A 15,959-nucleotide genomic window follows, 5' to 3' on the forward strand; every position below is an offset into this window, starting at 1 on the left:
ACCAAGTTTAATGACTATTTCACCTCCTCCATCCAAATGTTATTCAACAATTTCCTCACTACTACTACAAATACCCCCAAAATAGAAAACTGTCACCATAAGTCTTTATTCTCAATTATCTTCTGCACTTTTGAGTTAAAATCGCTGTAAGTCTGTACAACTGTTTTTGCTGTCTATTTTGTTGTGTGATAGAGCTGAATATCTGTTACTTTTACCCTCAGTTCACAGAAAAATCTTTTGTCTAGAGATCTATCTGTTTTCTCAGTGGGAGAGAGTGAACAGGACCAGTTTAATCTAGCCAGGGGCATTCCTGCAAAAATGTTATTGTTGATGGCGTAGGATTCTGCTCCTCTACCTTTAATAGCCAGTATTTTAAATCAAATATACCTGTTTGCTGAAGCTGTTCTAAGCTGCAGAGAGACTGACCTACTGCCTACTGTGATACTGAGAATAGATAAGTGTTTATTCTCAATTATCTTCTGCACTTTGATTTAATATCTCTGTAATCTGTACAACATTTCCCCACCTCCCCGCTCAGTTTTTGTGGTGGTCTTAAGTCTTGATGTCTTTGAGTTGCCCACCTCTGGTATAAAGGTATATCCTACCATCACCCAGAATTATACCACAGTACAAGCAGAAAATGATTGATTTCAACAATTGGCTAAGTTTCTGGTGTCATTCTAAAGGGATCCAGTAAATGTCTGCCTGGGATGACATGACTGACAAACCTTGATGCTTTTCCAGAGATGGCCTGCATCTGTCACCCCTGGGCTTCTGGATACTGGCCAAGGCTCTTCCCATCCTTATAGTGACTTTTTTAGGCAGTGTTCCAAAGACCAAATCACCATCATAACAGCTACAAACAAATGCAATTTGAGGGTCATGCTGCTCAACGCTAGAAGTCGAAATCTCTAAATGCACTCGCTTGAAGCACTCCTTACAATGGAAAACATCAACATTTGTGCCGTAAAAGAGACCTGGTTCAAGGCAGCAGAAAGCACCCCTGCACTACCAGGCTATAACTCATTCCACACCTTTCGGCCGCAGAACTTGGACCGAAGCTGCAAAGGCGGTGGTGTTTCCATATTCATAAAGGATGCGCACACTTCCAGACTGGTAGCCCAACATGACGCATCAGAGATACTTCAGCTGCAGCTAACATTGGGTAAGACAGTGATTCAGGTCATAGCCTGCTATAGGTCCCCAACCATGGCCCAAGACTCACACTCCACATTCCTAAGCACCCTGGAGAATGATAGGGTCCAACCTAACACTCTCATACTGGGTGACTTCAACTACCCCTCCATTAACTGGGAAAACTACTCATGTACCAATACACTTGCCCAATGTTTCCTGGAATTCATTAATTACAATGCCCTGGACCAGCTCGTTCTTACCCCCACTAGAGGTAGCAACATCCTTGACCTGGTCATTACTTACATGGGCGACCATTGCTCTTTACCAATAGTCAACTCCTCCCTGGTTAGATCCGACCACAAACTAATCACCTTGGAAATCCACATCCCTTCCACCCCACCCCACCCCACCCCTGCAAAGGTAACCACCATGAAAAACTTCTCAAAAGCTAACTTTGGGCTCTTAAAAACAGAGGTGGCTAACTTCACGGCACCCATACAATTGGAGAACAGCTGCATGACCGCCAAATCATACATTAATGCCTGTATGAACACCTACACAAATGCATGGAGTGCGCCATACCCAATAGAACCAAGATACTCTCCTCCAAAAAAAGGAAGCCAGTCTGATGGTCCCATGCCATAAACAAACTCTACAACAGAAGAAGGAAACTGATGCGAAACAAGGTGAAGTCCCAAGATTGGAAAAACTCCCTTATCAGCCTCAGCAAAAGTTGAGATCCCTCATCAAATCGTCTAAAGCTAGCTATGAAAACAGAATTGCAGCAGATAGTAAAGAATTGCAGCAGATAGTAAAGACAATCACAAGGCCTTCTATAGTTATGTAAAGAATCTCCACGGCGATACCCAGATTTGCTCGGAGCTGTTGCACAATGACACCTCCTATACTGAGCTAACATATATTGCCAATATACTGGCTGACAGATTCAGTGCCAACTTTACCCCTCCCCCCAAAGGACCAATCACAATACCAGCAGATTGCCAGGCACCCAGTATTACTGCTGCACAGGTTAAAACAGCACTGTCCAAGGCCAAGAATACAGCTTCTATGGGACCTGACAATATCCCTGGCTGTGTTCTACATGAACTACAGACTGAGCTGGCACCTCACCTGTGTGCCCTGTTCAATCACAGCCTCACCTCAGGCTTTGTCCCTACCGAATGGCACACTGCTACAGTCATCCCTCTCCACAAATGAGGAATGACTACAGACCCTGGGAACTATCGCCCCATTAGCCTGACAAGTCTGATATGCAAAGGTATGGAATGCATCATCATGGACCTAATAAACAAGGATATAGGAAATCTCCAAACTCTGGGTCCTACACAGTTTGGTTTTGTGAAGGGTAAATAAATAAAAATAAATAAATAAATATAATTTTTAAATTATTTTTATTATTTTTTTTTATAAATTTTGACTATGTATCTGGAGCTTTTCTCTGCTGAAAACAGTCACCTTGTGTGCAGTCGGACTAACCCGGTAAACAAATGGAAAATAAAATAAATATCCCAGAGTTTTGCTGGTAAGTGAATTACACGGGTTCAGATGACCCTTAGGTGTGTGTGTCCTGCAATAAACTAGTATTCCATCTCAGACCTGTTTCTGTCATTTGCCCTTTGCTTGTCAGCACAGCCTCTGGTTCCCCAATACCCTGAAGTAAATAAAGTGGATATAGAAGATGTTTGAATGGACTGATAGAGACATTCATATTGTAGGTCTTTTTGCCATGCATTTTTTTCTACAATATCTTTTAAGAAATAACTTATATTGTTTCTAAAATATTTCCACTTTTGCTGTCATTTAAAAAAAACTGTTGCAAAACAAATGTCTATCTGCATTAAAATCCCATGATAGGCTCAAATACAGATGCTTAATATCAAGTTTATGTAACTTAGCTAGATATGTGTTATGCACATTATCAGCATGAGAAAGAAAGGTATATAAGTAACTGTGTAACTGCTTTCCATGTTTCTGAGCAAGGACCTTTTTTTCTTTTTTAGGCCATCATGCAAGTCATCAGTTTCATCATAAGATATGATGATTCCAGAATCTGACAGGTCTTTCCCTAATTCATTTTGGGGTTCAACAAATGCTTGAAAGGTTAAGTATGTCAGGGTAGAATTAATAGACCTACTTGTCAAGGCACATATGGTAAAAGCATGATGACAAAGACAATAGCAAATAACTGATCATGGAGTGAGTACAGAGGTTGTGTTATAGGTAATTGATTATCAGACCTGAGAAACAGTAGCCAGATTGACTGCCATTGCTGGGAATGATTTCATTCCCAGGGCTGAATGCCTTTTCATCCTTTTATTTTCTTCTCTGAACTTGGACCGAAGCTGCAAAGGCGGTGGTGTTTCCATATTCATAAAGGATGCGCACACTTCCAGACTGGTAGCCCAACATGACGCATCAGAGATACTTCAGCTGCAGCTAACATTGGGTAAGACAGTGATTCAGGTCATAGCCTGCTATAGGTCCCCAACCATGGCCCAAGACTCACACTCCACATTCCTAAGCACCCTGGAGAATGATAGGGTCCAACCTAACACTCTCATACTGGGTGACTTCAACTACCCCTCCATTAACTGGGAAAACTACTCATGTACCAATACACTTGCCCAATGTTTCCTGGAATTCATTAATTACAATGCCCTGGACCAGCTCGTTCTTACCCCCACTAGAGGTAGCAACATCCTTGACCTGGTCATTACTTACATGGGCGACCATTGCTCTTTACCAATAGTCAACTCCTCCCTGGTTAGATCCGACCACAAACTAATCACCTTGGAAATCCACATCCCTTCCACCCCACCCCACCCCTGCAAAGGTAACCACCATGAAAAACTTCTCAAAAGCTAACTTTGGGCTCTTAAAAACAGAGGTGGCTAACTTCACGGCACCCATACAATTGGAGAACAGCTGCATGACCGCCAAATCATACATTAATGCCTGTATGAACACCTACACAAATGCATGGAGTGCGCCATACCCAATAGAACCAAGATACTCTCCTCCAAAAAAAGGAAGCCAGTCTGATGGTCCCATGCCATAAACAAACTCTACAACAGAAGAAGGAAACTGATGCGAAATAAGGTGAAGTCCCAAGATTGGAAAAACTCCCTTATCAGCCTCAGCAAAAGTTGAGATCCCTCATCAAATCGTCTAAAGCTAGCTATGAAAACAGAATTGCAGCAGATAGTAAAGACAATCACAAGGCCTTCTATAGTTATGTAAAGAATCTCCACGGCGATACCCAGATTTGCTCGGAGCTGTTGCACGATGACACCTCCTATACTGAGCTAACATATATTGCCAATATACTGGCTGACAGATTCAGTGCCAACTTTACCCCTCCCCCCCAAAGGACCAATCACAATACCAGCAGATTGCCATGCACCCAGTATTACTGCTGCACAGGTTAAAACATCACTGTCCAAGGCCAAGAATACAGCTTCTATGGGACCTGACAATATCCCTAGCTGTGTTCTACATGAACTACAGACTGAGCTGGCACCTAACCTGTGTGCCCTGTTCAATCACAGCCTCACCTCAGGCTTTGTCCCTACCGAATGGCACACTGCTACAGTCATCCCTCTCCACAAATGAGGAATGACTACAGACCCTGGGAACTATCACCCCATTAGCCTGACAAGTCTGATATGCAAAGGTATGGAACGCATCATCATGGACCTAATAAACAAGGATATAGGAAATCTCCAAACTCTGGGTCCTACACAGTTTGGTTTTGTGAAGGGTAAATAAATAAAAATAAATAAATAAATAAATATAGTTTTTAAATTATTTTTATTATTTTTTTTATAAATTTTTACTATGTATCTGGAGCTTTTCTCTGCTGAAAACAGTCACCTTGTGTGCAGTCGGACTAACCCGGTAAACAAATGGAAAATAAAATAAATATCCCAGAGTTTTGCTGGTAAGTGAATTACATGGGTTCAGATGACCCTTAGGTGTGTGTGTCCTGCAATAAACTAGTATTCCATCTCAGACCTGTTTCTGTCATTTGCCCTTTGCTTGTCAGCACAGCCTCTGGTTCCCCAAGACCCTGAAGTAAATAAAGTGGATATAGAAGATGTTTGAATGGACTGATAGAGACATTCATATTGTAGGTCTTTTTGCCATGCATTTTTTTCTACAATATCTTTTAAGAAATAACTTATATTGTTTCTAAAATATTTCCACTTTTGCTGTCATTTAAAAAAAACTGTTGCAAAACAAATGTCTATCTGCATTAAAATCCCATGATAGGCTCAAATACAGATGGTTAATATCAAATTTATGTAACTTAGCTAGATATGTGTTATGCACATTATCAGCATGAGAAAGAAAGGTATATAAGTAACTGTGTAACTGCTTTCCATGTTTCTGAGCAAGGACCTTTTTTTCTTTTTTAGGCCATCATGCAAGTCATCAGTTTCATCATAAGATATGATGATTCCAGAATCTGACAGGTCTTTCCCTAATTCATTTTGGGGTTCAACAAATGCTTGAAAGGTTAAGTATGTCAGGGTAGAATTAATAGACCTACTTGTCAAGGCACATATGGTAAAAGCATGATGACAAAGACAATAGCAAATAACTGATCATGGAGTGAGTACAGAGGTTGTGTTATAGGTAATTGATTATCAGACCTGAGAAACAGTAGCCAGATTGACTGCCATTGCTGGGAAGGATTTCATTCCCAGGGCTGAATGCCTTTTCATCCTTTTATTTTCTTCTCTGATTGAGCAACAATTGGTACTTAGGGGGACATACAGTTTTATGACATATATTACAAATTATCTAATGCATTTTAAATGGAAATTGATGAACTCTGTTCTTCTGTCATATCATGGACGCATCTGCATTTCTCAAAAGAAGTGGGATATGCAAATTATCAGGAAAAACAAGAAGCCAGTCTTAGAGGCAGGTGCTACAGTTTATATCATTCACTTGAAAGACTGTATATGGTTTCTTTGTGGTATCCAACCTTCAGAAGATTTTGTTTGTTCCTTAATGTTCTTATAATCTGTACAACAATTTTAAGTAATGAGAGTCTGTAGAAACTATGTACTCTTGTAAGAAAATGCAGATCAATGTGCTACATATTTAAAAATATGTATGGAACTGTTCCAGCAGTGAAATGTCAAATGACAGTCAAATATTATGCAGTTATCAATGAAAACAGCGAGGAAGCAAAATTACCACCATAATAGCTATATCTACTATTCAATCAAAGAAAACAGGTAAACATTCAGTCTTGTCATATAGCCTCCATTTGAAGTTTCTTGATAAAACTCAGAAATACTTATATGGGTATTAAGTTATGATGTACCACCATGAGTGTGTCTAAAACCTCATTATGTTAGTCCGCTGTAAGTATGTCCGTCTAGCAATAAGCACTCAGTGGTTGTGTGCATCACTGAAAAACTGAAACACTGCCTGAAGCTTGTGCATATTTACTGTTAGCTCCCTCAACAACACTATCATAGCAGTTGTCCCTAGTACAAAATTGCTGGGTGTCATCATTGATGACAAATTAACTTTTGACCTTCACATTCACAGCAACATCAAAAAAACACATCAAAAGCTTAGGTACCCTATACAGACGCAACTATTTTCTCAGTCTCACTGCTAAAAAGGCCCTAGCCTCATCATTTCTACTTCCAACTTTGCTATATGGTAGCCCCATCATCACCAACCTACAATCCTCCCTAAAAAATAAGCTTGATGCCTGCTATAATAAAATCACCAAATTTGCTTCAAACACTAAATACTCAGCACACCACTGCTCCTCACTTCATCAACTAAATTGGCTAGAATCTCCCCATCATCTTACATACCTTCAGTTAACTACAGCCCACAAAATAATCTTCCAACCTGAAAGCTGCCCATCCCTCTCATCCATACTGACCATGCACCACCCCAATCACCACCTCAGATCTGAAAACAAAATGTTATCTATTGAGAAACCCAAACTTTCAGCTGGCCAAATGCTGTACTCCTTTGCTGTCTCCAAGCTATGGAATAACCTTCCTCCATCACTCAGAGCAATCAGTAATCCTGCCTCATTTAAAAAAAAATCACTTAAATTACATTTTTCCTCTCAGTGGCTTTGCTCCTGTACCCCACCAAAAATCCCAACACCTGATTTCCCACTCTCTTCTTTACCTTCCTGTCTCTTATGTCACCTGCTTCTTTAAAAACCTACCACTATTTTTCTCTGCACTTTCCTGTCTCTTTCTGTCACCTACTTCCTATATTTTTCTGTTACCTGCCATACACCTATCAAGCTTTAAAAACTTACCACTATTCTTCTCTGTACCTCCCTGTCTCTCTCTGTCACCTGCTTCCTATCTCTTTCTGTCACCTCCTATTCACCTCTCACTCATTCTGTCCACCTGCCTTACACCCTCTAACCATACTCTTCAGCTTGACCCTTACACATTAATATAACTATTCTCATGTTTTTAACTCGGATATTCTGCATCCTTCTTTCCTGTTCACAGCTGACTTTCATACACTTTGCCACTTCTACTATTCACTTTCTCCCATGTGATAGTAACTTCCCATATGACATCATCATGTGTACTAACCTACCTCTTTCTTTCTTTCATTCTTTCTCTTTCTCATAGATTAAGACCTTTGTTTGTAATTAATGAAATGATTTCACTGTTAAACTTGTGTTTTTATTTGCAGCCTTGTATCCTAATTTCTATGTATCAATATTGTATTTAAATATGTTGTATATATTTTGTATGTTAATTTTAATTTTGTGGAGCTTTTCTCCCCGGGCCTCCACTGAAAATGGGCTCCTCTAGCCCAGTGGACTTTCCCGGTCAACAAATGCAATAAATAAATAAAAATATAGTTTGTGTGTGTGAAGTGCCACTGCCATCTACAGGATATTTCTAGAAATTCCTAAAGAAATTATATTGAATATTTTGTTTTCTAAAAATTGTTTTTGAAATTAAATTCTAAAAATAAGATGTGCACAGTTAGCAAACTGATCCATGTGATTGGAGATTAGTAAAATAATGAAAAAGTAAACCTCCTCTTATACATTTTTTTTTCTTCCTTACAGGTTTGATCTGAAAACATTGCCTGTTGATTTTGTAGAGTGTTTAATGAGGTTCATTCCCACAGAGGCTGAAGTAAAATTGTATCGGCAGTACGAGCGGGAGAAAAAGCCAGTGGAGAACTTGTCAGATGAAGATCGCTTCATGATGCAGTTCTACAAAATTGAGAGACTCATGCAGAAGATGACCATTATGGCTTTTATGGGGAATTTTGCAGAAAGTATTGCAATGTTGACACCGGTCAGTAGCTATGTAATACTAAAAACCGTCCATGTTGCCATGTAATTGGTCCTTCAGTGTCTTCAAAGATCTGAATTGGTCCACAAGTTTAAGAAGTTATCTCAAAAAATAGCAATGTGACATTGTGTAGCTTTCTAGGCAACTAGAGTAAATCTACCTTTTTAGCATGTATTTATTTATTTAAGCATTTGTTAACCTTTTCAGGCACATCCTGGGTCAGTTGGCAATAGAAAGACAGTATTGTGCAATGAAAGCAAACAGAAATAGTAATAACAGAAACGTACATTAAACTGATAAGCATAAATTCCATTGGTTAACAGGAGGAATACAAATTAGGAATAATGTTGGCATCATTAAAACACTTTTGTTTAAATTTGAATACGTCAGTTATGGAAGAAGTGAAGCTGGGCAGTCCACAGGTGTGTCGCTCTGGATAACTCCAAAATGAATAAATCAACCAAAGTACATCCAAATAAAGCGTAAAATTCTGTAGTTCACACAAACAATTTATTGCAACGGACAAACAAGCTTTCTTCAGGTCACTTTAATAAATGCAGAGACAAGGTTGCTCAATATATGGGTATGTCAATCAACCAATATATGAACCAATTACAAATTTAAAAGGAAATGTAAAACAAGGTATATGTGTATATGATGTATGGATCTAAAACATATAGCAATGCACCTTTAAAAACCAAGCTAAACTTGTAAGGCTATATGTATAAAAAAGGAATATATACAAAAGGAATATATACAAAATATCCATATAGTAAATATGTATATATATATATATATATATATATAAATATAAAGAACACATCGGTGCACCATGTATACCGGTATATATTCCTAATACATAAATATCATAGATTCTACTAGGCTAATAAAAATGTTAAAAATAACTAGTCTATGCATTATAAATAAATTACCAAGAGTTATCAAGACACTGAATGGATCATTAGAAATGTGCTGTCATAATGTGGTCTGTCACATTACAAAAAACATATACATAAACAAATATATGACAGTACATGAATCATAGCTTAGTTCAAAAGCAAAGCATATAAATATGTATAAATAACACATTACTACAAAGACATAAAAGACTTTCTAAAAATATATATAAAAATGCTGAGTATATATCTATATACTAAGGCAATATATCAAGGAAAATACTTAGTGAATCATTAAAAATGTACATATCACTTTTCAAAGGGTGTATATACATAATAATAATGCTCTTAGAGCTCAAATCACTTAATGTTTCTGCGTTTCCTAAGTCTAGGCTTGATCGATGCTCTTTCATTCAAACCTGACCCACTATCAGCCCTTAGTCGGACAATCCAATCACTCTCTTTGCTCTCAGTATCACTTCTAATGTCACCACCTCTCTTATTAGGTGTTAAAACTTCAAGGGCCCTAAATAAAAAAGTGTGTGTATGGTCGTTAGCATTGACGTGCTTAGCTAGGGCATTATGTAATGACCCTTTCCTAATGTGATATACATGCTCTCTTATTCTGTCTCTAAATTTTCGATTCATTTTTCCTACATAGAAACTCTTACAGACTTGACAGACTGCAAGATAAATCACATTACTTGTCATACAGTCTGCAGTAGCTACAGTATTAAAAGTGCGTTGTGTGTCAGGATGTATAAAATCAGATGCACAATCGATATACTGACAAAAATTACAGTGTCCACATGGAACAGTGTAACCTGTAGTCATCTCAACTTTCTTTTGTTTTGGATAACAGAGCATTCTGTTAAGATTCTTCTTATTTTTATATTGAAATTTGGGAATATCACCAACTATTTCCCTTAGGTCATCATCAATCTGAAGGACTGCCCAGAACTTACTAATTATATCTCTGATCTCAAAATGGTCAGAAGTAAAGGCAGTTGTAAATTTCACTACAGGTTTGGTAGTAGATGAATTCTCTTTTGGTAGACAACCTTGGGCAATGGGTCCAAAATATGGCATAGCCGTGGTATGTCTTAAATCTGACATATTCTGCATAATATCATTCACTTCATTGATATTATAACCTCTATCGATTAATCTGCCCTTAAGGTTCTCTAATTCCATACAAAAACCTTCTTCAGTTGGATTCAAATGGGAGGCTCTGATGGCCTGACCCTTAATTATATTTTTAAAACACAAAGGAAGGATGCATACTAGATCTTAGTAGTAAAGAGTTACTATAGCATGCCTTCCTAAAAATACCTGTGTTGATCAAGCCATTAGGTAATTTCTCTAGAAACAAATCTAAGAATTCGATCCTATCTGTCGAGTAGTTCATGGTAAATCTTAAGTAGTCAGTTAAACTATTCATTTCATTCAATAATAATTCTAGTTGTTCTGGTGTCCCTTTCCAAAGAATAAAAACATCATCAACAAAACGTCGAAAAAAGACTACGTATTCTCTAAATGCTTCAACATTGAATAAGACATTCTCTTCCCAATGGGCCAAAAACATGTTTGCATAGCTATTAGCGCAAGGTGTCCCCATTGCTACGCCATCAACCTGCCTATAAATAGTGTCATCAAATATAAAAATATTGTTCTCCAGTACTAATTCTAAGAAATGTACCACCAAATCTATCTTGACAGCACTATAGTTACTATGCATTCGTAAATATTCAGAAACATAAATGAGGCCAAGATTTTTTGGAATCACAGTAAATAAAGACTGAATGTCAAGTGTAACAAAAGTATATTCATTGTGGCTGGCATCATCCTTAATACATTCATAGAAATCTAGCAAAAATTGTTTAGAGTCTCTCAAAGCAAATCTATTGTCATTCAGAATGGGTCTCAAGTTTTTTTCAATATATACTGAAAGGTGCTCAGTAACCCAATCACGACCAGAGACTATTGGTCTCATGGGTGGGTTCTGAGCATCCTTATGGATCTTTGGTAGTCCGTGTATAACTGGAATCAAAGGTTCTTTAATGATTAGATACTCATATAGATCTTTCTCTATTAAACCACTCATATGGATGTCTAGTAACGTATCCTTTATCAACCTTATAATATCCAAAGACATATCTGAAGTAATGCCTTGATAGAAACTATCATCTAACATATCCCTCATGGAGCTATAGTAGTGTGAGGTATTCATAACCACTAGTCGCCCACCTTTATCGGCAGGTCTAACTATTGTATCATCATCCTGTAATTTCTTCAGACTAACCCTCTCATTATGTGTAAGGTTGTCTTTCTTACAACATTTCTTGTTCATATTCTCTTTATAATAATATTTATAGAGTTCTTTTTCTGTAAGGCATTGGAAAGTCTCTACTAGTGGATGATTTACAGGGACATATTCATTAAGATTTTTAAAATTGAATTCCCTACTTGTCTGGTCTCTAGTGGCAGATCCTTTGTAAAGTAGTTTAAGCATAACATTTCTACAAAATAGCTTCAGATCTACCATAGTTTCAGTAATCACACTTCTACTTTTTGGAACAAAGTTCAACCCTTTGCTCAATAGTTTAAGATCATCACGACTTAATGTCTTATCAGATAGGTTGTATACTAGCGTCTGTCCTTGTTCCACATCCTCTTCAGGGTCTGATCCTGTGGGAAATCCTCTGAGAGTTTCCTTTTCTGTCGTCCACGGCTCATCGATGCCTGGGACCCTTCTAATTGGATGGGTAAGGAAAAGAAACATTCAAACCTGTCTCAGGTAGTGAATTCACTAAAGTGCTTTGCACTTTGGGTCTAACAATAGTGTCTATTCCTTGGTCTTGAGTAACAGGCTTATTTTTGACAACCTGTACTTTGGGATATAAGTTAGTCTCAGCATGCATGCTAGGATGCATTATATATATCACATCATTAGAGTCATTGCTGACACCAGTATTAGATATATTACTGGTGACAGCATTAGAATCTATAGGATTAGTGGAGTCATTATGTGGTGTGGCTGTTTTCTCCTTTATCACTGCCTTGTATCTCAAATAAATCACCCTGCCTAACACTAGTGACTGTATTCATAGAAGTATAATTAACAGTTCTAATACCATTATCTGTGGCAGCAATGTTACTAGCAGTGCTCACATTTTGCAAATTATTATCTACACAGGTCTTATTATGCATTGCCCTCAAATCAACAAGCGGAGTTCTCACAGAATTCAAACTGTCATGATTAATACCCCTGTAATTCCTATATACATTCCTTTTAACATTGTTATCACCTGATACATTACTATAGACATGACCATTGGAGTCAAAATTATTAATACTCTCAGAACCATGTCCATGCCTAGGCCATGCAAAGACTTGGCCTAATTTAAAGTCGTTTAAATCTCTAATTATTTTGTGCCTTTTCTGTTGTAACAGTTTTCGTTCAAAGGCTAATACACTGTCCAAAAGATTTTCAAATAGTGGTTGAACTATACCTTGTGCGTAGTCTTTGAAAATCATGGAGTGTTTTTTATTTATTTCCTCTGCTAACGTACTTTCTTCAGGTCCAAAAAAGTTTATCAATAGATCCAAGTACCTCCTACTGGTGTCTAAGTTCAATTTTTGCCATGCAGTTAGGAGTTCAGGGTATTCACGACCCTGGCTCGGCATATTAAATATGCGCAGACCTCGAGGCACGATGTTATTATCGAGGCAAAACTGTAGGTGCATTCGTTGCACCTGGAGCCTCTTTAATTTAAAAAAGCTCTTCTCGGTTTCGTCAAGGAGTCTGTGTAGTCTCTCCATATCGGCGCTCTCGGTGATGATGTCATCTTTCGGTGCCAGGCTCTCCAATTGCCATGACGAAATGGCAGTACACTCAAGATACTGTTTAAATCTCTTCAGCAGGTCTACGTTCCTCTGGTGTTCACCTCGAGGGACGTAGTCAAGTTCTATGCTGGCCATTATTAAGTGTATAAAAAGGGTAGTAGCAAATTTATTGTCCGCTCTTGTAGATGCAAACAATATTAGATAAATGAATACGTAGAGTTACTGTCCGCTCCTGCAGGTGAACTGTAAAAGTAGAAGCGTGATTACTGAAACTGTGGTAGATCTGAAGCTATTTTGTAGAAATGTTATGCTTAAACTACTTTACAAAGGATCTGCCACTAGAGACCAGACAAGTAGGGAATTCAATTTTAAAAATCTTAGTGAATATGTCCCTGTAAATCATCCACTAGTAGAGACTTTCCAACGCCTTACAGAAGAAGAACTCTATAAATATTATTATAAAGAGAATATGAACAAGAAATGTTGTAAGAAAGACAACCTTACACATAATGAGAGGGTTAGTCTGAAGAAATTACAGGATGATGATACAATAGTTGTTAGACCTGCCGATAAAGGTGGGCGACTAGTGGTTTTGAATACCTCACACTACTATAGCTCCATGAGGGATATGTTAGATGATAGTTTCTATCAAGGCATTACTTCAGATATGTCTTTGGATATTATAAGGTTGATAAAGGATACGTTACTAGACATCCATATGAGTGGTTTAATAGAGAAAGATCTATATGAGTATCTAATCATTAAAGAACCTTTGATTCCAGTTATACACGGACTACCAAAGATCCATAAGGATGCTCAGAACCCACCCATGAGACCAATAGTCTCAGGTCGTGATTGGGTTACTGAGCACCTTTCAGTATATATTGAAAAAAACTTGAGACCCATTCTGAATGACAATAGATTTGTTTTGAGAGACTCTAAACAATTTTTGCTAGATTTCTATGAATGTATTAAGGATGATGCCAGCCACAATGAATATACTTTTTGTTACACTTGACATTCAATCTTTATTTACTGTGATTCAATAATCTTGGCCTCATTTATGTTTCTGAATATTTACGAATGCATAGTGACTATAGTGCTGTCAAGATAGATTTGGTGGTACATTTCTTAGAATTAGTACTGGAGAACAATATATTTTTATATTTGATGACACTATTTATAGGCAGGTTGATGGCGTAGCAATGGGGACACGCTAATAGCTATGCAAACATGTTTTTGGCCCATTGGGAAGAGAATGTCTTATTCAATGTTGAAGTATTTAGAGAATACGTAATCTTTTTCGTTGATGATGTTTTTATTCTTTGGAAAGGGACACCAGAACAACTAGAATTATTATTGAATGAAATGAATAGATTAACTGACTACTTAAGATTTACCATGAACTACTCGACAGATAGGATCGAATTCTTAGATTTGTTTCTAGAGAAATTACCTAATGGCTTGATCAACACAGGTATTTTTAGGAAGGCATGCTATAGTAACTCTTTACTATTAAGATCTAGTATGCATCCTTCCTTTGTGTTTAAAAATATAATTAAGGGTCAGGCCATCAGAGCCTCCCGTTTGAATCCAACTGAAGAAGGTTTTTGTATGGAATTAGAGAACCTTAAGGGCAGATTAATCGATAGAGGTTATAATATCAATGAAGTGAATGATAGTATGCAGAAAATGTCAGATTTAAGACATACCACGGCTATGCCATATTTTGGACCCATTGCCCAAGGTTGTCTACCAAAAGAGAATTCATCTACTACCACACCTGTAGTGAAATTTACAACTGCCTTTACTTCTGACCATTTTGAGATCAGAGATATAATTAGTAAGTTCTGGGCAGTCCTTCAGATTGATGATGACCTAAGGGAAATAGTTGGTGATATTCCCAAATTTCAATATAAAAATAAGAAGAATCTTAACAGAATGCTCTGTTATCCAAAACAAAAGAAAGTTGAGATGACTACAGGTTATACTGTTCCATGTGGACACTGTAATTTTTGTCAGTATATTGATTGTGCATCTGATTTTATACATCCTGACAAACAACGCACTTTAATACTGTAGCTACTGCAGACTGTATGACAAGTAATGTGATTTATCTTGCAGTCTGTCAAGTCTGTAAGAGTTTCTATGTAGGAAAAATGAATCGAAAATTTAGAGACAGAATAAGAGAGCATGTATATCACATTAGGAAAGGGTCATTACATAATGCCCTAGCTAAGCACGATACACACACTTTTTATTTAGGGCCCTTGAAGTTTTAACACCTAATAAGAGAGGTGGTGACATTAGAAGTGATACTGAGAGCAAAGAGAGTGATTGGATTGTCCGACTAAGGGCTGATAGTGGGTCAGGTTTGAATGAAAGAGCATCGATCAAGCCTAGACTTAGGAAACGAAACATTAAGTGATTTGAGCTCTAAGAGCATTATTATTATGTATATACACCCTTTGAAAAGTGATATGTACATTTTTAATGATTCACTAAGTATTTTTCCTTGATATATTGCCTTAGTATATAGATATATACTCAGCATTTTTTATATTTTTTTAGAAAGTCTTTTATGTCTTTGTAGTAATGTGTTATTTATACATATTTATATGCTTTGCTTTTGAACTAAGCTATGATTCATGTACTGTCATATATTTGTTTATGTATATGTTTTTTGTAATGTGACAGACCACATTATGACAGCACATTTCTAATGATCTATTCAGTGTCT

General features: G+C 37.4%; 1 protein-coding gene across 1 annotated transcript in view; it reads left to right on the forward strand.

Moving 5' to 3' along the window:
* The window catches only part of FMNL2 (formin like 2), a 1,741,163-nt gene that overhangs the window by 1,598,621 nt on the left and 126,583 nt on the right, over nt 1-15,959 (forward strand). The window contains exon 18 of the mRNA XM_044074902.1: nt 8,246-8,480. Within this exon, the coding sequence (XP_043930837.1) occupies nt 8,246-8,480 (235 nt within the window). The remainder of the gene's footprint in view (nt 1-8,245; nt 8,481-15,959) is intronic.

The sequence above is a fragment of the Protopterus annectens genome, chromosome 6.part0 (assembly GCF_019279795.1).
Source record: "Protopterus annectens isolate FY-2018-M chromosome 6.part0, PAN1.0, whole genome shotgun sequence".
Taxonomy (NCBI): Eukaryota; Metazoa; Chordata; order Ceratodontiformes; family Protopteridae; genus Protopterus; species Protopterus annectens.